This window comes from Melanerpes formicivorus, unplaced genomic scaffold, assembly GCF_026170545.1.
Source record: "Melanerpes formicivorus ecotype bairdi unplaced genomic scaffold, bMelFor1.0.p_v2 SCAF_22, whole genome shotgun sequence".
Taxonomy (NCBI): Eukaryota; Metazoa; Chordata; class Aves; order Piciformes; family Picidae; genus Melanerpes; species Melanerpes formicivorus.
The window spans coordinates 4,514,150-4,536,568 of record NW_027142374.1 but is presented as its reverse complement, the minus strand read 5'-3'; the positions used below and the strand labels follow the sequence as shown (position 1 = coordinate 4,536,568).

The 22,419-nt window shown below is 52.6% G+C and overlaps 1 protein-coding gene across 2 annotated transcripts; it reads left to right on the top strand.

The window, feature by feature from the left end:
• The first annotated feature begins 14 nt into the window (after positions 1 to 14).
• NSDHL (NAD(P) dependent steroid dehydrogenase-like) lies at positions 15 to 13,636 on the top strand. 2 transcript variants are annotated; one of them, XM_068151928.1, is made up of 8 exons: positions 15 to 65; positions 1,212 to 1,262; positions 3,140 to 3,301; positions 5,871 to 6,017; positions 8,172 to 8,300; positions 9,139 to 9,281; positions 11,442 to 11,544; positions 12,657 to 13,636. In XM_068151928.1, the coding sequence occupies exons 2-8, from the start codon at positions 1,242 to 1,244 to the stop codon at positions 12,990 to 12,992; spliced, it is 1,041 nt and encodes a 346-aa protein (XP_068008029.1). In that variant the 5' UTR covers positions 15 to 65; positions 1,212 to 1,241; the 3' UTR covers positions 12,993 to 13,636. The 2 variants fall into 2 exon arrangements, with proteins under 2 accessions (XP_068008029.1, XP_068008030.1); XM_068151929.1 differs by lacking the exon at positions 15 to 65 and adding an exon at positions 112 to 282.
• The last annotated feature ends 8,783 nt before the right edge of the window (positions 13,637 to 22,419 follow it).

Here is a 22,419-nt window from a genome sequence, read left to right as displayed (position 1 = left end):
GGCCCGGGGGCGGGGCCCAGCGCTGGTAAGGGCGGGTGCGGAGGGCCTGAGGCGGCAGCGGAGTGGTGAGTGGGGAAGGGTCCGGGGGGCGGGAGTGGGAGTGGGGTGTAGGGGATGCTGTGAGGCCTGGGAATAACCAGTGGGAAAGAACCTGGCGGGGGGTTGCGGCTGGTCCAAGAGCGGTTGAAGATGAGCCAGTGCTGAACAGCATCCTGGCTTGGATCAGCCACAGTGGGGCCAGCAGGACCAGGGCCGAGATTGTCCCCCCTGGACTGGGCACTGGTGAGGCCACACTTTGAATCCCGGGCTCAGTTTTGGGATCCTCACTCCTAAAATGACATTGAGAGGCTGGAGCGGGTCCAGACAAGGGCAATGAAGCTGGTGAAGGCTCTGGAGGAGCAGCTGAGGGAACTGGCGTCCTTCAGCCTGGGGAAATGGAGGCTGAGGGGAGACCTTCTGGCTCTCTGCAGCTCTCTGAAAGGAGGTGGGAGCCAGGTGGGGGTAGTCTCTTCTCCCAGGGAATAAGTGCTAGGACAAGAAATTGCCACAAGTTGCCCCAGGGGAAGTTTAGCTTGGACATGAGGAACAGTTCATTCCCCTTGAGGGTTGTCAAGTGCTGGTCCAGGCTGCCTAGGGCAGCGATGGAGACCTCATCCCTGCAGGGGTTGTGAAGCTCTGGAGATGGTACCAAGGGATGTGATTTAGTGGTGTCCTCTCAATGATGGGTTAGTAGTTGGACTTAATCATCATCCCTGGAGGTATTCAAGAGGGGATTGGATGTGGATGTGGCACTTGAAGCCATGGTTTAGTAGCCATGAGGTGTTGGGTGACAGGTTGGACTTGATGATCCTTGAGGTCTTTTGCAACCTTATTGATTCTATGATCATAAAGGTCACTTCCAACCCAAACCATTCTGTGCTGCTCTGATTCTGAACCACCTTGAAGGCACTGCAGAGATTCTAAAGGATAGGTAGATGTGCTCCTCAGCCTTTCCCTCTGGAGCCCATAGCAGTTTTCTCTAGAGCACTGAAGGCACACTTGAGACCTCCTTGAAGCCTCACAGAGCACAGCTTGTCCCTTTCTTACGATCTGTGTGACTTAGCCCACTCCATCCTTCTGCTTTAGAGTAATGTCTTCAAACCTTCATTGCTACAACTAGAAACATGTTCTCAAAAGTCTTGTGAGTAAAGCAATGTCCTCCTGTTTTGAAGGGATCAGCTTGGCAGAGAACCGGCTGCAAAATGGCTACGCACCTCCGATCGGTAAGTGAAGGACTTGAGAGGAGAGGAAATGGCCTGGGATTGTGCTGGGGAGGGTTAGCTTGGAGATTGGGAACAATTTCATTCCTGCAAGAGTGGTCAGGCATTGGAACAGGCAGCCCAGGGAGGTGGTGGAGTCCCCATCCCTGGAGGTGTTCCAGAGAACTGTGGCCATGGCACCTGGGGATATGGTTTAATGGCCGTGGTGGTGCTGGGTTGCAGGTTGGACTCAATGATCTTGGAGGTCTCTTTCAACCAAAACAATTCTGTGATTCCATAATTTGAAAGAGGCTTTGTGGAGGTTTGTCTAGCAAAAATGTGCTTTCATAGATGTGTTTGGGGACACAAACTGGAAGCCAGGAGATTCCACCTGAACAGGAGGAGAAACCTCTTTGGTGTGAGGGTGCTGGAGCCCTGGAGCAGGCTGCCCAGAGAGGTTGTGGAGGCTCCTCTGGAGAGATCCCAGTTCCAGTTGGACATGGTGATCCTGGGCAAGCTGCTGTGAATGCCCCTGCTTTGGAATAGATGATCTCTAGAGGTCCCTTCCAACCCCTCCATGCTGGGATTCAGCCTGGGAAGATGACCCTGGTGTTTGGAGCCAGGCAGAGGGCGTTGTTCTCCCACACATTGAAGTGCAGCATGCAGCTCAAGCATCATCTTTTTAGGCAGATGGAGTGAGAAAGGTGAAGAAGAGCACCATAAAAATCTTGATGGAGTGGAGCAACTGCCTTTTGAGGAGGAGCTGAAAAGGCTGCACCCCTCAAGGAGGACAGGACAGTGCAAAGGGGAGGGATGTGATGGCATTTAGAGGATCAGGAAGCTGAGGGGTAAAATACCAGCACTTTGAGCAGAAGCTTTGTTGAAGGGTGTAGAAACCGGAAGCTCCCTCAACAGTCATCACCTTTGTGTGGCTTGCTGGGGTTCAAATTCCCTTCAGCTCAAAGTGCAGCTGCAGGGTGGGGTTTGTGAACTAAAGTAAGGAATACAGTTTTCCATCCAGGACAGAAAAGCTTCCTCAGACTCACTGCTTGGACCTTCTGTGTTAGTGGAAGATCTTCAGTCTCAGTTCAGTTAGACCAGTGACCAGACTGGAACCTGTTAATTAGCAACTGCAGCCATTTCAGAAGGCTTAAAATAGAAAGGAAGGACTAATGACTAACTAAAAGGAGACAACCCTTGCCTTGACCTGTTTGCTTTTGTGTCTCCAAAGAAGCCCGAGTTTTACATGGTCTGAAAATGGATTTATCCTTACTGAGGATGACACTTTGAGTGTACTGAGTTACCTGTGGTCTGTGGCTGAAGTAGATCCTGTTGGCTTTGCTCTCAAGGCAGGGTTTCTTGCAGGCAGTTCCTCTTTCTTCCCTACTACAGGATCCACTTGGTTGTGACTCTGAGTCCTGCCAAAACAAAATCCCAGCATGTGAAGACCTGGGGCTGTTGAGCCTGGAGAAGAGCAGCCCCAGAGTCCCCAGAGCCCCCTTCTCAGCTGTCAGCAAGAGCTAAAGGGTGGGGGGCAAGAGGATGAGGCCAGGCTCTTCTCAGTGGTGCCCAGCGACAAGGCAAGGGGCAGAAACTGGAAGCCAGGAGGCTCTATCTGACCAGGAGGAGAAAATTCTTTGACATAAGGGTGCTGGAGCCCTGGAGCAGGCTGCCCAGAGAGGTTGTGGAGCCTCCTTCTCTGGAGAGCTTCCAAACCCAGCTGGCCTTTGTGCTCCTGGGCAAGCTGCTGTGGGTGCCCCTGCTTGAGCAGGGGGGTTGGACTGGATGATGTCCAGAGGTCCCTTCCACCCCCTGCTGGGATTCTGTGATCCTGAGAGGTTCAGCTCAGTCTGTTGCTGTGTCTCTGCTGCTAAAGTGCTTTTTTCCCCCTGTCTCTGCAGGCTGGTAAGAAATGTACAGTGATTGGTGGGTCAGGATTCTTAGGCCAGCACATGGTGGAGAAGCTCCTGGAGAAGGGCTACGTGGTCAACGTCTTTGATATTCAGAAGAGATTTGACAATGACAGAGTCAAGTTCTTCCTGGGAGACCTTTGTGACAAAGAGGTACAGAGTGACAGCAGCACATGGCATGGGCAGGTGGAAAGGGTAAAGAAAGGGTGCTTCAAGCAGCACCAAGCCCTGTGTCTAGAGCACAGGTCTTGTGTGGAGCAGCTGAGGGGCCTGGAGAAAAGGAGGCTGAGGAGAGACCACCTGGCTCTCCACAACTCCCTGAAAGGAGGTTGGAGCCAGGTGGGATTCCGTCTCTTCTCTCCAGGCACAAGTGATAGGACAAGAAGAAACAGCTTCAGGTTGCTCCAGGGGAGGTTTAGGTTGGACATAGGGAACAATTTCATGCCTTTGAGGGTTGTTAAGTGCTGGCCCAGGCTGCCCAGGGCAGTGGTGGAATCCCCATCCCTGGAGGGGCTGCAATGCACCCTGTGTTGCTGAGGGTCATGGTTCAGGGGTGACCTGGCAGTGCTGGGTTGATGGTTGGACTCTATATCCTTAAGGTCTGATCCAACCAAAGCCACTCTGTGATGCTCTGATTCTAAACCACCTGAAGGCATTGCACAGGTTTTAAAGGGTATGTAGATGTGCTCTCCAGCCTTTCCCTGTGAAGTCCACAGCCTAAGCAGTTTCCTGTAGAGCCCTCCTCTGGAGCACTGAGGATGTACTCAACATCTGCCTGGAGCTGCACAGAGCACAGCTTGTTGCTCTCATTTGCATGGCTGTTAGCCCAACTTTACACTCTAATTACAGTCCCTGTTGGTAATTGCTTGTGGGTGCTCTCCTGGCCAACCTCAGCTGCAGGAGAGCAGAACACATCATTCCTTAACTTAGCCATGCCTCTGAGCCTCTGCAGAAGCATTTGTTTGCCCTGTGAGGAGATGTCTCCCCAGCAGTATGAAGTGTCATGTCTGAGCTTTGTGCTGCAAGGACAGACAGTGCCATGAGGCTCTGCTGGATGTTGGACCTGCTGCCTGCTGAGTTTCTTATCTCCAGGGCATGTGGAGTCTCATACTTTGCTCTGAAGGCTACTGCAAGTTGTTCAGTCTAGGTAGCCTCCAGGTCTCTGAAGGTTCCCAGGTTCTTCTCCAGGAAGGAAAGGTTCTGCCTCACAAGGTGAGGACATTGTGAAGGTCCTGGATGTTGATCCTATTCCAGCTGCTCACCTTCATGGAAGGATCACAGAATCACACAATCCCAGACTTGTTTGGGTGGGAAGGGATCTTCAAAGCTCATCCAGTCCAACCCCTTGCACCCAGCAGGGACATCTGCAACTAGAGCAGGTTGCTCAGAGGCCCAAACAACCTGATCTGCAGTGATGCCAGGGATAGGACATCTCCCACCTCTCTGGGCAGCCTGGGCCAGGCTCTCAACACCCTCAGTGTCAAACAATTCTCCCTTCTCTCCAGTCTGAATCTCCCTCTTTGAGTTCAAATCATCACCTCTTGTCCTGTCACAAAAGGTCCTGCTCAAAACTCTGTCCCCAGCTTTCTTTTGACCCCTTGAAGTCCCTCAGGGCCACCAGAAGGTCTGCCTGGAGCCTTCTTTTCTCCAGGATGGATTATTCTGGGAGTTGTCCTGACTCAAGTACAGGACCCTGCACTTGTTGAACCTCATGACCTTCACAGTCCCACTTCCCCAGCTTGTCCAGGTCTTCCTGGATGGATCCCATCCCTCTGGCATGTCACCTGCACCACTCAGCTTGATGTCATCTGCACCCTTGCTGAGGGGGCACTCAATCCCACTGCCTACATCACTGATGAAGATACTGAACAACACTGGTCCCAGTGTGGCCCCCTGAGGGACACCACTTGTCACTGATCTCCATCTGGACACCAATCCATTGACCACTACCCTCTGGATGCAACCATCCAACGATTCCATTGTCCCTGAAGTATCCCACATCAAGTCCACATCTCTCCAATATAGAGAGAAGAATGTTGTTGGGGATCATGTCAGAGGCCTTACAGAAGTCTAGACAGGCAACAACTAGAGCTCTTCCTGGGAGCATGATCTCTACAAGTCACTTCCAACCTCAACCACTCTATGATTCCCTTGTCCACTGGTGTAGTGACTCCATCAGAGAGAGACACCAGGTTGGACTTGCCCCTGTAGGCTGTGGTTGACTTGAAACTTAGACATTTTCTTTCCATGCAGTAAAGAACTCTTATTTCCTTCCTCTTTTTCCTGCCTGAAGGGAGGTTGTAGCCAGGAGGGGGTTGGTCTCTTCTCCCAGGCAACCAGCACCAGAACAAGAGGACACAGTCTCAAGCTGTGACAGGGGAGGTTTAGGCTGGAGGTTAGGAAGAAGTTCTTCACAGAAAGAGAGATTGGCCATTGGAATGTGCTGCCCAGGGAGGTGGTGGAGTCACCATCACTGGAGGTGTTTAGGAAGAGACTGGATGGGGTGCTTGGTGCCATGGTTTAGTTGATTAGATGGTGCTGGGTGATAGGTTGGACTCGATGATCTCAAAGGTCTCTTCCAACCTGGTCTGGTCTATTCTATTCTATTCTATTCTATTCTATTCTATTCTATTCTATTCTATTCTATTCTATGCTATTCCTCTCTGAGTAGAGAGTGCTGCTGTTGTCACCTCACTGCTGTCTGATGTCCTGTGTCTTCCAGGCTTTGCTCCCAGCTTTACAAGGTGTGTCAGTGGCTTTTCACTGCGCGTCCCCAGCGCCTTCCAGCGACAACAAGGACCTGTTTTACACGGTGAATTTTATGGGGACCAAAGCAGTCATTGAAGCCTGTAAAGAAGCTGGAGTCCAGGTAAGAGCAGCCCAGGCTGGAGCATCTCTGTGAGGAAGAAAGGCTGAGAGCCCTGGGGTTGGTGAGGCTGCAGAAGAGCAGCCCCAGAGGGGATCTGAGCAATGCTCAGCAAGAGCTAAAGGTCCTGTGGGGGTAAGAGGATGGAGCCAGGCTCTTCTCAGTGGTGCTTAGCAAGAGGACAAGGGGCAATGGACACAAACTGCAACCTGGGAGGCTCTACCTGACCAGGAGGAGAAACTTTGATGTGAGAGTGCTGGGGCCCTGGAGCAGGCTGCCCAGAGAGGTTGTGCAGTCTCCTTCTCTGGAGAGCTTCCAAACCCAGCTTGGGGAGTCTCCTTCTCTGGAGAGCTTGCAAACCCAGCTGGCCATTGTGATGCTGGGCAAGCTGCTGTGAGTGCCCCTGCTTGAGCAGGGGGGTTGGCCTGAATGACCTCCAGAAGTCCCTTCCAAGCCCTGCCATTCTATGCCTCTGTGATTCCACGCTGCCCATGTACAAATAGAGAAGGGTTTGGAATTGAGTGATGTCTCACTTCAGCCCCACAATCTGGTTTTTGTTGGGTGTTCCCCTCTCTGTGCAGTAAGCTCTTGTAGGAAAGAGGCCACATGGTGTTTACCTTCAGGCTTAGTCTGGCTCGTTGTCAGAGTGAGGAGCTAAGTCTGGCTGGAGCTTCTTGGCTGCAGTCATCTGCTCTGTTACAATGTAGACCTTGTTTCAAACCACGTGTGGCTGGTTTCTCAGATACATCATCACTGCCTTCCTGTTTTGAAGCCACCAGGGGTACCTTTTATAGCCAACAAAAACCAAGATAAGAATTCTTTCTGGGCTTAATCTGGGTGATATTGTGATTGTCAAGATGAGCAAATCTTCCAGGCACTCATGACTTCTCACAAGCTGGCCTGAGCCAAGCCAAGAGGGCTCTCTGATTTTTCCTGGAGGGGTTTTTTCCTTGACTGGCTGCCCTGGGTGTTTCTGGAAGTGTTTTAATCTCCTTCAGGTAGCACCAAACATTGTGGCAGAGTCAATTAAAGGAGGAGGAGCTTTCCTACCTGCAGCTTCACATCACAGAATGGTTTGGGATGGAAGGGACCTCCAAAGGTGATCTAGTGCAGCCCCCCTGCAGTGAGCATTAGATCATGTTAGCCCACGTGCTTCTAGATGTGGTTGATTAGAGAATCATGGAATTGTTTTGGTTGGGAAAGATCTTTAAGATTATGGAATCCAACCATTCTCTAACTCTGCCATGGCTGGGGCTAAGCCATGCCCCTCAGCACCACAGCTCTGCCTCTCTGAAACACCTCTGGGGATGGGGATTCAACCACCTCCCTGGGCAGCCTGTTCCAGTTTTTGAGAACCCTTTCAGTGCAGAAGCTTCTGATGTTCCATCAAAACTGCACCTTGAGGCCATTTCCTCTCATCCTATCACTTGGTGCTAGGGAGGAGAGAGACCAACCCCCACCTGGCTTCAGCCTCCTTTCAGAGAGCAGCAGAGAGCCAGGTGGTCTCCCCTCAGCCTCCTTCTCTCCAGGCTGAACAACCCTAGTTTCCTCAGCTGCTCCTCACCAGCCCTGTTCTCCAGGCCCTTCATGAGTTTCATTCCTCTTCTCTGGACCTGCTCCAGCCTCTCAATGTCTTTCTTGAAGTGAGGGGTCCAAAACTGACCCCAGGAGTCAAGGTGTGGCTAAGTACAGGGAGACAATCCCTGGCCTGGTTCTGCTGGCTGGTCTAAGCCAGGCTACTGGTGGCCTTCTTGGCCACCTGGGCACACTGCTGGCTCACCTTAGCTGCTGGCAGCCAGCACCCCCAGGTCCTTTTTCACTGGGCAGTTTCCAGCCACTCTGCCCCAAGCCTGGAGAATTCATTGGGCTGCTGTGACCCCAGTGCAGGATCCAGCACTTGCATTTGTTGAACCTCAGCCCATTGATCCAGCCTGACCAGATCCCTCTGCAGAGCCTTCCTACCCTCAGGAGAGAGACCAGCACTCCCTCCCCTCTTACTGTCATCTGCAGTCTTCCTGAGGTTGCCTCAATCCCCTCCAGATCATTTTCTGTAGCAGGAGTTGATTGAACACCATCACTGTCCTTACTCAGCCTCTGTGATTAATGTCCCCTTTGTCTTGGGCTCTGAACAACCCTTGTCTGTCCCATCTCTTGCAGAAGCTGGTGTTAACTAGCAGTGCCAGCGTGGTTTTTGAGGGCACAGACATAAAAAATGGTTCTGAGGACCTCCCTTATGCCAAAAACCCTATTGACTACTACACAGAGACCAAGATCCTGCAGGAGAAGGTATTTGTCATCCTATGGTCAAGGTTGGTATGCTCAGTGCCTACAGCTGCCCCTGTGAAGTAGGGCATGACCTGGGGGACACAAGGGACTCCTCAAGACTGACTCAGCAGATCTCCCTTGTCCTCCAGAATCTCTCCTCATGAAATGAGATGTCTCCTCCTTGGAGTCACAGGGAAAATCTGTGGGGAATCACACCTAGCAATGGCTGCCAGAGCTGGCAGGGACAATTCCCTTTGCTTAGAGGAATCAGCCTGACCTCAGCCCTCCCCCTCAGCCAGCTCTGGGGTCATTTGTTCTGGTCACAGAAGGATGACAGGTGGCTGTGTGGCTGCCACTTGCATCTTTCCAAGGTGATCCATGTCTGTTTCCTGAGGCAGGCTGATGGCTTGCTCCAGGGGCTGCTTTCTGAGCAGCTCCCTAGCACTCCACATAGTTAAGCACTCAGTTATGTGTCCTGTGGCTGGTTCTACTGGTTTCCCTGGGATGGAATCCTAGGACTGCCTTGGGCTGTAGGCCATTAGCACTTCTGATCAAGCTGTGAGGGGCAGAAGCCAGGACAGGTGCCCTGAGTTGGCTCCAGCTGTATCCCAGAGCATAAACATCATGTCCAGCACAAAGGGGGAAGTCTGGGAGGGATGGGAGCTTCTCCTCCTGCTATTTTCCCTCCTTCCTTCCCCCCCTCCTTCCTTCCTTCCTGCCTGCCTTCCTTCCTTCCCCCTCCTGCCTGCCTTCCTTCCCCCTCCAGGGCTGCCTTGTTTTGGGGCTAGGACCTTTCTCTCCCCTGATGTTTCTGGGGCTTTTCTCCTGATGTTGGGTACCTTTTCTTTGTCCCCTCCAGGAAGTGCTCAGTGCCAATGACCCAGCCAACAATTTCCTCACTACTGCTATTCGTCCCCATGGAATATTTGGCCCGAGAGACCCTCAGCTGGTTCCCATCCTCATCCAGGCAGCTAAGAGTGGCAAAATGAAGTTCATCATTGGGTGAGCAAAGCTCAGGCAGTGAGCAGCTTTCAGTAAAACTGATGCTGAACCTGTGAAGCCCTTGTGGAAGGGGAATAAGGTGAAGGCAGGAGTGGTGCTGTGGGGTGGAAAGAGGGATATTTGGTTGGTTTCACTTAGGGGCCATTTTCCACTTGTGGGGAAGGAGAAGGAAAAGGAAGGGCAAAGGAGAAAGTTGAAGGAAGAAGTGGGAAGGAAGGAAGGGGGAGGAAGAAATAGGAAGGGAGAGGAAGGAAGGAGGAGGAAGGGAGAAGGGAAGGAAGGAGAAATGAGTGGTGCATGAGGAAAACTGAGCATTCTGCATGTAAAATCTGAGCAGTTCATGCCCTCAGAGGGAGAGTGCTCATCATGCCAAAAGATGAGTGGCTTGAGCTGCCTGTGCCTTGTCTAAAGAGCTGTGCTTTTAGATAGGAGAGAGCTCAGACTGCCTGCTGCTGATTTAATGAATAGACACTTGTGGCATTGGAGGTTCTTGCAATTAAAAAGCCTTTATGGCAGGCTGTGCATATTCCTGAGTGCAAGATCAAAGGCATTGAGCCTTGCAGAGCTTCCAGTGGACCAGGGAAATTTTAGAGCAAGAAATAGCCCAAGCTTTGCTACTGAGAATATTTGTATTCATTGGTTTATGCTCTTGAAATGTGCTCTTTCATTTAGAGAAGATTTCTGTTACATGCAGAGAGCTGGTTTGTTGGTGTCTGCACATGGGGATGTGTGCCTGGGGTAGAGGGAAGGAAGGGAAGAGAGAGTTTGGGTTTGGAGAGGTTGGTTGGGCTTTTTTTTTTCCTGTTGCTCTAATTCTTCCAGTTCAGCCCTGCATTGACCTCTCAAACTGATCAGCTAGCAGCTGTCAGGGGTCAGGGTTGGGCTGCCTGGAACAACTCTGATTCCCAAAGGGAAAAGAAAGGGAGGAAAGGAGAGAGAGTGTTGGGATGGGAAAGAAACTAAACCAGCTGGGATGGAAAGAAGAGTAACCCCATGAAATAGAAGCAGACCCAAACCAACATGGAACCAGCCCCTGCTGGCAGTTATGTCACTATTGGCACCACTGGTGCTGGGGGCAGGCACTGGGCAAGTCCCAGACTGGACTCAGCAGCAGATGGGAACCAGGTGCTGGGTTCTGGAACTGGGACCAGGATGGAAGGCAGAGGGGGCAGAGTCCTCCTGGGGCACTGGCCAGCACAAAAAAGGCTTGGCCCTGGTGATCCCTCAGCTGTCTCCTGAAGATGCCCTCCATGGGATGCAATCCCTTGTTGGGCACTTGAGGGTCACCTGTCCTGTCTGCTCCTCCCCACTGGTGCCACAGCTGCCTTCCTGGTAGGGCACAAGATGTGGCAGTGCCCTTGGTGTGCCCAGGAGCGAGGCCAAGGCAGAGCCTTTCTGCAGCCCAGCCCTTGGCAGGAACTCTGCCCACCAGCTAGAGGCAGCCCCTGGCTGTGCAAGCCTGCCCTGAACTTCAGAAAGTGCCTCACTGAGCAGAGCCTGAGCTGGGAAATCACATCCTGACCAGACTCAGCTCTGCTCTGGCTCAGAGGAGGGCACTGAGAATGCTTGGCTGCAGCAGTCCTGGGTGTATGGCCAAATGATTAGGGTGGTGGTTTGGTACCAAACCATTTGTCTGATGTAGCTGGACTCTGGGAGGTGACAGCAGATTGATTTTTCTGTGTAGATATAGATGTCTCAGAGTGAGTTAAATCTGCTGCAGCCAGGGCTGAAGTTGGCTTATTGAGGGACTGAGTTAGAATTCCAGGAGCCAAGACATTTGTAATTGAAAGCTTGTCCCGAAGTGACTTTCTTTCTGCCACTAACCAACTCTCTCTCTCTCTCTCTTTGTTCTGCTTCTGTGGATCACTTCCTGCTGATCCCAAGACCTGTAGGACCTTCAGCACCTAGAAACTGGGGAACTTGAGAGGTTTAAAAGTGGTGCTGCTATTGGAATGTAAATTTTGAGGGCCTTGAGAGCTGAGGCAGTAGGAGCCTGTCCTCTCTAAAATGAGCAATTCCATCTCTCTGATGAAGTTGCAGAAGCTGCAGCATGAGAGAGTGGGGGAAGGTGAACCTTGGAGTAAATAGACCTTGTGTGAAACTTCCTTCCTTTGGCCACAGCAGGTTTTTCAGCTAGAGTTCTTCCTGTTCTCCATGCAGGGATGGCAACAACTTGGTAGATTTCACCTACGTGGAGAATGTGGTCCATGGGCACATCCTGGCTGCAGAGCATCTTCAGAAGGGCTCTCCCCTGTGTGGCAAGGTAAGGAAGGACCTAAGCTGGGGGAGGGGAGCTGGTGTCCACTAGCTGAACTTGATCTGTAAGCCCTGCTCTGTAATTTCTGCTGGTCTTTTGTCTGTGCTGCAGAGCCATGTGGAGATGAGGGCAGCCAGCACACGAGGATGGGGCAGGGTTTTTCTCTCTGTGGGCATAATGAGTGGCTCCTCATCTGGTGACTGTTGTGTGCAACCACATGGGCCTCAAGTTGCCCCAGGGGAATTTTAGGCTGGACATGAGGAACAATTTCTTCCTGGAAAGGGCTGTCAAGGGCTGTCCCAAGCTGCCCAGGGCGGTGGTGGAGTCCTCATCCTCGGAGGGGTTTCAGAGCCCTGGAGACGTGGTGCTGAGGGTTAATGGTTGGATTTCATGACCTTAAAGTTCTTTTCCAACCTAAATGATTCTGAGATGTATGAAGAAACTTTTAGCTTCTTTCACAAGAGTTTTACAGCATGGAAATCCAGATGGATTTGTGGGCAGGCAAGAGGCCTACCTAAGAAGGATGGGACTTGAGCTTTTATGCTACAGCTTGCAACAGGAGAAACTTCTATAGATGGTCATGGCATCTCCATGCTCTCGGGGTGTGTCCTAATGTGTTTGCTTTGTGTTGTGTCATTCAGTTTGAGCATTTATGAGTGATCTGAGCTTCTGCAGTGTCAGAAGTGTTGGAGTGTCTGGAGTATTGGAGCTGGAGGAGGGCAGATTTAGGCTGGATGTTGGGAAGAAGCTCTTTAGGGTGAGAGTGGGGAGGCACTGGAACAGGTTGTCCAGGGAGGTTGTGAAGGTGTTGGATGAGGCCTTGAACACCCTGGTCTAGTGGAAGGTGTTCCTGCCCATGGCAGGGAAGCTGGAGCTAGAAGGTCCCTCCCAAGCCAAGCCATTCCATGGAGCTTCTGGATTCCTTAGCAAAGGAGGACTTCATCACCTCCCAGCCAGAGGTGGTTAATGCAAAGCAGCCTCTCATGACGGCGTTCTCAGGCAGCTCAGCAGGGATGCCAGTCTCCTCAGCATGAACATGAAGATGGGCCACCAGGGTGACAAGGTGATGAAAACCACAGTGGTTTTACCCTCTGGCTTTTTGTCTTGCTCTCTTGCAGGCTTTTCACATCACCAACGACGAGCCCATCCCCTTCTGGGCTTTCATGGCCCGCATCCTGACCGGCTTGAACTACGACCCTCCCAAGTACCACATCCCCTACTGGCTGGCCTATTACCTGGCCCTCTTCCTCTCTCTGCTGCTGTGGCTGCTCAGGCCACTGGTCACCATCAAGGCCACTTTCACCCCCATGAGGGTGGCCTTAGCTGGGACTTTTCACTACTACAGCTGTGAACGGGCCAAAAGGGCCATGGGCTACAAGCCGGTGGTGAGCTTGGATGAAGCAATAGAGAGGACTGTGCAGAGCTACCCCCAGCTACGCCGGGCTAAGGCCTGACAAGCCCTCCATGGATTCTTTGCTCCTTGATTTTGGTCATTCCTTTGACATGCCCTATGAAAACTGCAGCAAATTTCACCAGTAATTCTCTGGGCAAAAGGAGTCCTCCTCAAGTCCTTCCTCCTGCTCTCTGTTCTCAAGGTGATTTTGATCAGGGTTAGATTTCCCCCCCCATGTTGTGTCTGTGCTGACAGTTATGTCCTTTGATGTGTCTTCTGGGTGTGAAGCAGCTGCTGAACCCTGTGGACTGTGACCAAACACCCTGCTGTGCCCTCTTCAGTCCTCAGCATTCCTTCACCTTCTCTCCCCACCCTCCTCTTGTTCTGTTGCTCTGGGGATAGCAGCCACCTCCTCCAAGAGCTGCAGGCTGGGGAATGAAACACTTCTCAGGACTGGTTCCTCTCTGTGGCTTGGCAGTTTTTTGCTAGACAAGAGGCTCATGCCAAACCAAAAAAAAAAAGCAGTTCTGCCACCATCTCTTCAATCACTGAAGAGATTTTGTTATTCCCTCCCAGGATTCTTTGGCTTCTTGCTGCAGCATCAGAAGGAAACCTGAGAAGAGGCCTCTCTCTGCAGGGAGGCATGGGCCTTTGTTTCTGCAGGAGCCTCTTTCTGCTCAGAAATAACCCAAATAAATCATGAAGAGATGACTTCCTGCTGTTGTGGTCCATCTTTGAGAGGGCAGAGCCCATTCTGAGCATCTCAGCATGAACAGGACTTGAAGCATTCCTTCTGGGAGGGAGAAACCTTTGCTGCGGTCAGTCGCCGCTTCTCATTTCCCCATTGCTCTCTTCCCACAAGAGCTGCATGGGTTGGGAGATCCTCCTGGGCAAAGCTCTCATCTTCTCTGCCATCTTATTGCTGGAAATGGTGATTTTATTTTTGTTGCTTGGACCACTTAGTACATGGGAAAAAAAGATCCTTCCCCCCCCCCCCAAGAAAAGGGTTATCAAATCCACCAAGCTGCTTAGTTTGACATTTAGATGATGTGGCCTTTAGCCTGTAATTTATTTTAAGTGCTGCAGTTCTGATTTGGTTTCAAATGAAGGGTTTAGAGTAGAGTTGGAGCTTCCCTCGGTGCCACTTCCTGGCTCCCCAGGAGTTTTGGTGTTTCCAGTTGCAGAATTGCCCCCCTCAAGGAGCTTTAACCTCCTCTGGGAGCTCCATGTGCTGCAGGAGGCCTGGAGCAATGAGGTTTGGAAAGTTTTTTGCTGAGTTTTTGTCCTGGTTTGAGCTAAGCCAGAACCAATTCTCTACATTTAGCTCAGCCTCAACCCCTGACAGCTGGTTTTATTTGCTGCTTCAACAGCTGGCTGGGTTTACCAACCTTTGCCTTGCCTAATCTTGAGCTAACTACTGGCCAGTTGCCTGGACAGATCTGGTTTGCACTGGTCAGTCACCTTGACCAGTTCCTCCCCCCCACTCCCCCAGTCTGTAGGGTTAAGTCTTTCAGGTTTGAATTGCAGAGTTCAGTTCTTCAGAGACTTGCTCAAAACAAGCCCCTGTGGTCCCTAGGTTTTCTGCTGTCAGCCCCCAGTTGGAGACAGAGGCAGAGACTGCTCTCAAACATCTGAGCTGCATTGGCCTCTGGGAGCAGCATCACAGATTCATAGAATGGTTTGGCTTGGAAGGGACCTTGAGCATCATCCACTTCCAACCCCACTGCCATGGGCAGGGGCAGCTTCCACCAGCCCAGGCTGCTCAAGGCCTCATTCAACCTGGTCTGGAAGACCTCCAGGGTAGGGCCATCCACATCCTTCCAAGGCAATCTGTTCCAGTGTCTCACCACCCTGGTACCTGAGACTGGCACAAACTTGGTGTTCATGGAGAGACCTTTTTATGGCTCCCTGTGTCTGTAAATGGGTGCCAGTGCCCCACTGAGAGCAAAATAAATGAGTTGTGACATGAGAACACCTGTGGGGAAAAATGAGGCCACAGCTGGAGTGCTGGGTCCAAGGTCTGGTTTCCTCAGTTCAAGGAGACTGGGAGCTACTGCAGAGAGTCCAGGAGAGGCTATGGAGATACTGGAGCACCTCTGTGAGGAGGAAAGGCTGAGAGACCTGGAGCTGCAGAGCCTGGAGCAGCCTGAGAGGGGATCTCAATATTCAGCAAGAGCTGGAGGGTGGGGGACAAGAGAATGGGGCCAGACTCTTCTCAGTGGTGCCCAGTGGCAGGACAAGGGCTAATGGGCACAGACTAGAACCCAGCAGGGTTGGTGTGAGGGTGCTGGAGCCCTGGAGCAGGCTTGTGGCCTCAGCTGGAGAAGAGGGCAGGTTGTGGCCTCTAGATGGCATTTCCCAGCTAGATCTGCCCTGCAGCTTCCATCAGTCCCCGGAGCTGCTGTCCCCCAGTCCTTGGACACGGTGCCCATGGAGGGTTACTCATCACCCTCTGTCTTTAGAGGACTCCCCCAGGTACAAGGGGAAGGTGACAACCAGTAGGTGCCACAGAAAGAAGAGGCAGTGGCAGTTCAAGCCTGCTGGATGCCAAGCAGCAGGCAGGTTGGTTTCCCTCACGTGTCTGCTCAGCCCAGAAAGGGCAAGGCAGAGGCTGGGCGGTGTGGGGGTGAGCAGAGCTGGGCACAGAGAGAAGCCTTGCATCATGCTGGGGCTGGCTTCTCCTGGTGCTCCCTCTATAATTAGGTCAGTTCCCAGCCTTTCTCCTGGCAGCCTGAGAGACTTCTGTTTTCCAGCCCAGAAGTAAACAGGCTTTGTTGCTGTGGTGGAGCCCAACTTGCTGTGCCTCAATCGTGGCCACTACAGAGGAGGAACCTCACTTTATCCTGAGCTTCTACCCCTCACCAAACCTTTTCTCAACTCCTTCTCTCATCTTAATCAGCACCTTCATGAGCCCCATCTGGTGTTTTCTGGGCAAGCCCACAGAGGTCCATCTGTACTTTTCAGGCACTGGAACAGGCTGCCCAGGGAGGTGGTGAAGTCACCCCCCCTGGAGCTGTTCAAGAAATGTGTGGACATGGCACTTTGGGGCAGGGTTTAATGGCTGTGGTGGTGTTAGGTTGATGATCTTAGAGGTCTCTCCCAACCAAAACAACTCCATGATTCTGCTTTCCTGTCACCTCTTCCCAGCCTTCATCTTCTGAGTGTGTCAGCAAGCCAGCAGCAGGCTGCAAAGCCAAACTGCCATGATCACCAGCTCCTTCCAAATGGCCAGATGCAGTTGCCATCTCTTGTTCCTAGTGATGCTTTCCAGGAGCTGCCAGAGACTTCAAAGGCTCTTGTCAGCGTTCTTATCTCTCTCACTTTGCCCTCCTGGCTTTTTCTTGCTGCTGCTCCTAATTTTGCTGACCTGAGAGTGCTTTTGGTTTGATCAGCAGTAGGAGAGATAATGGAGATAGCTTCTGTTGCTTACCCTAGAGAAAGGAGAGGGAAGGAAAGGGAGAGGAATAAAAGTGGGTTTTATGGGCCCTGTAGAGGCTTTAATGGGGCTTTGAGCAGCCTGGGAGAGTTGAAGATGCCCATGGCAGTGGGTGGTGGACATTAGGAAGAAGCTCTTTACTATGAGGGTGGTGGAACAGGTTGTCCAGGGAAGTGATGGAGGCTCCATCCCTGGAGACATTCAAGGGCAGGCTTGATAGGGACTCTGAGCAACCTTAACTAGTTGCAGGTGTCTCTGCTTACTGCAGGAGGGTTGGACTAGATGAGTGCTGGAGGTCCCTTCCCACCCAAACCATTCTATGATCTTTGACATCCTCTCCATGCCAAACCAGTCTGTCGTTTTCTAGGTGGAGCTAAGGTAACCAAGAACCCACTTCTCCTCTTACAGAGAGACTGCAGAGGGGCCAGGCAGAGGAGGAACTCTATGGTCTGAGAGGTACCAAGGGAAGCTGCTCTCCAGACACGCCTCGGTGCTAAAGAGGGAAAACTGTGGCTTGTCTCGATTCCTTCCACCAGATAAGAGGAACCATTGATGTCAAAGCAGGTCAGAAATGATCTTGCACATCCAGTGGGCAAGAAGGCAAACTTCAGCCAAGCCCAAGGTGGGTGTGTGGGAAGTTTCAGGTGGAGGAGAATGTTTGCACCACACGTGGCTATCACTGCGGAAGCTCAGTGCCTTCGGTGTCAGGAACCCGGGGACCTCGGAGGCAGCCCTCTCTGGGAGGTTCTCCTCTTGATCCTTGTGTGTGCTGTTCAGTGCTGATGCTGGTGATCAGCAGGAGTTCCACACCTGTTAGCCCTGCAAGGCTGGCAGGAGTGGGCTGTCTCCTGCTGCTGCTGGATGGAGAGAAGTGTTTACCGAGTTTCGCTGGGGCTTGTGCAAGCCTCTGCCAAGTGCCAGCTCCACTGATGGGAGCGATGGTGCAACCCGCTCTTTGTTCTGCCAGAGGAAAGCAGCTCCTCTGCCTCAGAGCCTGGAGCAAGCCTGCTGAGCTGGTGCTGAGAAATAAATAAGCAGCTCCCTAATCACAGGATGGTTTGGGTTGGAAAAGCCCTCTCAAACCACCCAGTCCAACCTTCAGCTCAACACCACCATGTCCCCAAGTGCCATGGCCAGGGCTGGTGACTCCAGCACCTCTCTGGGCAGCCTGTTCCAATGTCTGACCACTCTTGCAGGAAAGAAACTGTTCCTCATGTTCAACCTGAACCTCCCTGGCACAATTTCAAGCCATTTCTTCTCTCTCTATTACCTGATACGAGGGAGAAGAGACTGACCCCCACCTCACTGCAGCCTCCTTTCAGGAAGTTGTAGAGAGGAGTCAGGTTCCCACTCTGCCTCCTCTTCTCCAGACTGAACACCCCCAGGTCCCTCAGCTGCTCCACACCAGACCTGGTCTCCAGACCCTTCACCAGCTTTGCTGCCTCTGAGACTGCAGTGAGGTTTCCCCTCAGCCTTCTCTCCTCCCCTGCTTGCAACAGAGCCTGGCTGGGGTGTACCTGGTGAGTGTGTGTGGTTTGCTGTCATAGCAAAGCCATCAGGCTTGGCCACAGCCTCTCATTTTGCCCCAGTGCTGAGAGCTCCTGACCTCTGCAGATTTGTCTTCATGACTGTGGCTGAGATTCATTCAAAGAATGGCTTGGAAGGGACCTTAAAGATCATCTAGTTCCAAATCCCCTGCCATGGGCAGGGACACCTCCCACTAGCCCAGGTTGCTCAAGGCCTCATCCAGCCTGGCCTTGAACACCTCCAGGGAGGGGACATCCACAACCTCCCTGGGCAGCCTGTTTCAGTGTCTCCCTACCTCTCAGCAACTAGCCAAGGGTTCATGGCTGTGTCCTGCCTGCTGTGAGGAAGGTGAAGCCAGGCAGCCCTTTGTAATGACACTTCATGAAAAACCAGTTTGATTCCCTCATAACCAATGGGTGTAGTGGTTTTACACCCTGCTACTCATCACAGCTCTGCTCCCTCACTACTGAGGCTTTGGTTTTCTGTCCCCTTGGCAGAGGCCCAAAGGATTGAGAGGTTAGTCACCTTCCTTCCACCTTCAGTGCAAGGGTGGGGGGCAGAGGTAGACAGGAGAAAGTGGTATTGAGAAATGAGGAGGTCTCCCAATAGACTTCAGTGCTTGAGGATCTCTTCTTCCCCTTCAGCCTGCTTTGAGGGCTGCTTCTTCCCCTTCAGACTGCCTTGAAGGTCTCTCCTTCCCCCCCTCTTCAGCCCTGAGGGTCTCTTCTTCCCCCCCCTCTTCAGCCCTGAGGGTCTCTTCTTCCCCCCTTCTTCAGCCCTGAGGGTCTCTTCTTCCCCTCCTCTTCAGCCCTGAGGGTCTCTTCTTCCCCTCCTCTTCAGCCCTGAGGGTCTCTTCTTCCCCCCTTCTTCAGCCCTGAGGGTCTCTTCTTCCCCTCCTCTTCAGCCCTGAGGGTCTCTTCTTCCCCTCCTCTTCAGCCCTGAGGGTCTCTTCTTCCCCTCCTCTGCAGCCCTGAGGGTCTCTTCTTCCCCTCCTCTGCAGCCCTGAGGGTCTCTTCGCCTCTGATCTGGCGTGACCTGGTGGCCCTGTGGCTCTTCCAGGTGGCACACAGACCATCTTAGTAGCAAAAAAAGTTCCTCTTCAGCTTCTGGCCCCTGCTGTGATTTTGGGATTGCCACCTCATTAAAGGGCTAAAAGTGCTGCTGGAATTAGGAGGAAGAAAACCACTCATCAGGGTTTCTGTGCCTGCTGGTGGGAATGGTGTCCAGCTAGACTTTGGAAAGGGAGAGGTTTATCTAAGAGCTTCACTGGGATAAACCCACAAAGGCTTGTTTGGGACTGGCTGTCCTTAATTGTTTGAGCTGCTGAGCACCACAGGGGTGCTTACTGGGCTTTGTTTGCAGTGTTCACAAACTGGGCTGGCTCCACAGCTCTGGAGGTCTCCAGGTCAAGGTGAGCTGTCTGCCTGGTTGGCCAGGGTTATTTTCAGCTCAGCAAAGTTTGAAAAGCCTTTTCTACAAGGGAAGGAAAGAAAAAGGACTGGAAAGGTGTCCCTGTCCTGCTCTCTTTGCTGGGAAATAGAGGGCAAAGCTGTGGTTTACATTGGTGTACATTGGGTAAGGTATGTATGGGAGTTGGACAAGAGGAAATGGCCTCCAGTAGCCCCAGGGGAGGTTAGGTTGGTCAGGAGGAACAATTTCTTACCCTTGAGGGTTGTCAAGGCCTGGCCCAGGCTGCCCAGGGCAGTGGTGGAGTCCCCATCCCTGGAGGCATTTCAAAGCCCTGGAGAGGTGGTGCTGAGGGCCGTGGTTGGTGCTGAGGGCCGTGGTTGGTGCTGGGGGCCGTGGTTGGTGCTGGGGGCCGTGGTTGGTGCTGGGGGCCGTGGTTTGGTGCTGGGGGCCGTGGTCGGTGCTGGGGGCCGTGGTTTGGTGCTGAGGGCCGTGGTTTGGTGCTGAGGGCCATGGTTGGTACTGAGGGCCGTGGTTTGGTGCTGCCCTGGCAGGGCTGGGGTGAGGGTCGGACTGATGCTCTTCAAGGCCTTTTCCAGGCAAAATGATTCTGTGATGCTATGATTCTCCATCTGCCGTGGTAGCACTAGTGTCTCAGTGCCTCCCTGAGCAGAGGGTGAGCTGAGAAGTCCCATGCTGAGCAGAGGGAGCTCTGGTCTGGCTGAGGCCGGCCGGAGCAGCCCTTCCTGTTGCGGCTTTCCTCCGGCTTGGCCTGGCCACCTCTGCTGAGCCTACGTGCCCCACAGCGTGTCTGTCACCCACACCTCCCATGGCCCACTTGTTGGGATGGAGCTGCCAGCTTGCAAACACCTTCCCTGCTGCTCTTCCCTCGCTGCCACACCCCTGCCTTTGAGACCTGGCTTTGGATGCTCTCTACATCTGCTTGGACCTGCATTTTCAAGCTAATAACAAAATATGACTTCATGCTGCACCTATCTCCTGTGAGTTAATTAGAAAAGCAGTTCTTGGCTGGGTTCCTCTCTTCTGAGGAGGAGGAGAACAGCACTGATGGCCAACTAATGGTTTAGCCTCAGATGATGCCAACTCAACAAAAGAGTTGAAACCCCCCAAACCCAGCACTCAGCCTCGGGGTGTGTGGGTTTAGGACCTTCTTAAGCAATTCTTTGGTGTGGAATGTTAAAAGAATCACCTCTGGTGGGCATGAGGCCATGGCTGCCCCCTCCCTAGGGGTGTTCAGCCAGGTTGGATGAGGCCTGGAGCAGCCTGGGCTAGTGGAAGGTGTCCCTGCCCATGACAGGAGTTTGGAACTAGAAGGTGTCTGAGGTCCCTTCCAACCCAAAGCATGATGTGGATCTTGTTTGAATGCTGGTTGTGGAGCGGTGCCTTCACGCTGGGGACAGCATATCCTGGTCCTTTGACCCTGCAGTGTCCTTTCTGCTTGCTTGGCAGAGAACCTGCTGTACCCAAAAGCCTACCCAGGTTCTTAGTCACTACTGTTCCAGGAAAGAACCTGAAGGAACCTTCAGCAAACTGAGGGATGACTCAGGGCTTGCTGAAAATAAAGCTGCCCTGTCAGCTGGAGCCCTCAAGCAGAGGATGCTTCAGAGGTAGGGTCTGGGCTGCATTTGCAACAGCTCACTTCAAACCCTTCCAGAGCTGGACACCCCTCCATGCCCACTCCCAGCTCAGGGTGTGCCTCTGTGACTATGACATCTCCTCAGCTTATCTCAGCTGGGATCACCAACAGCCTCTGGGGAAGAAAGCTCAGCTGAGCCTGGGCTGCTGCTGACTGGATCAGGGGGAATAGCTGGGGTTGGAACAACAAGGTTGACATCAGGGCTTCTGAGATAAGATCTTCACTGTGCTGCTGCCAGCCAGGGCTGGGTTATCAGCCCTGTTATAGCACATCCCCAGCTGGTTGTTTGCCCACCATCCTGCAGCAGATCCCTCACCAAGGTTTGAGGAGAGCACAGGAGCATGTTTCTCCATCAGCTCATCTCCTGTGTGGCCTGAAATTGTGCCAGGGGAGGTTTACATGGGATGTCAGGGACAATTTCTTTGCTGCAAGAGTGGGCAGGCACTGGGACAGGCTGCTCAGGGAGGTGCTGGAGTCCCCATCCCTGGAGGTGTTCAAGGAAAGTGTGGACATGGCACTTGGGGACATGGTTTAGTGGCCATGGTGGTGTTGGGTTGATGGTTGGACTCAATCTTAGAAGCCTTTTTAACAAGCAAAACAATTCTGTGATTCCATTCTATGGTTCTACAGACCTGGAGTTCCTTCTGGTGGGTTCATAGGAGCAGGGGAACTGTGTGCTGCTGGTTGCAGTGCTGGAGAGAGAGGTCCTGAGAGATGCTTGCTTGGGTCTTCATCACCTTCTAACCAACCTGGGGCAGCCTTGGACTGACTCAGAAGGGCTCTAAACTCACATCCCCAACATCTGGTCTTTAGGAAGAGGCAAAAAATGGATCCAAGAGTCTTGCTGCATCCACTTAGAGCCTCACTGCAGCTGGACCTCAAGGAACTGGTGGTATCCCAGGGTCATAGAATCATAAAGGACTTTGCCAGCTGAAATGATTCTAAGATCATTGAGTCCCAACCATTCTCTAACTCTCCCAAGGCTGGGGCTAAACCATGGCCCTCAGCACCACAGCTCTCACCTCCAGGGATGGACATTCAACCACCTCCCTGGGCAGCCTGTTCCAGACTTTGAGAACCCTTTCAATGAAGAAATTCTTCCAGTCTGAAGTCTTGCTGTGTCCCTCTGGGGCCTCCCCACAGCTGGGTCTCAGGGATCTTGAGGTAACCAAAGGGTTTGTGTCCCTTTGGGGCCTCCCCACAGCTGGATCTCAGGGATCTTGAGGTAACCAAAGGGTTTGTGTCCCTTTGGGGCCTCCCCACAGCTCGATCTCAGGGGTCTTGAGGTAACCAAAGGGTTTGTGTCCCTTTGGGGCCTCCCCACAGCTGGGTCTCAGGGACCTTGTAGTGAGCACAGCAGTTAGAAGAGGAACTGAAGCGAGGAAGAGCGGAACACGTGGCAATTTCCTCTGCAGTGAGCAGCAATAATCACAGCCCTGCACCTGACTTAATTAGAAGGAG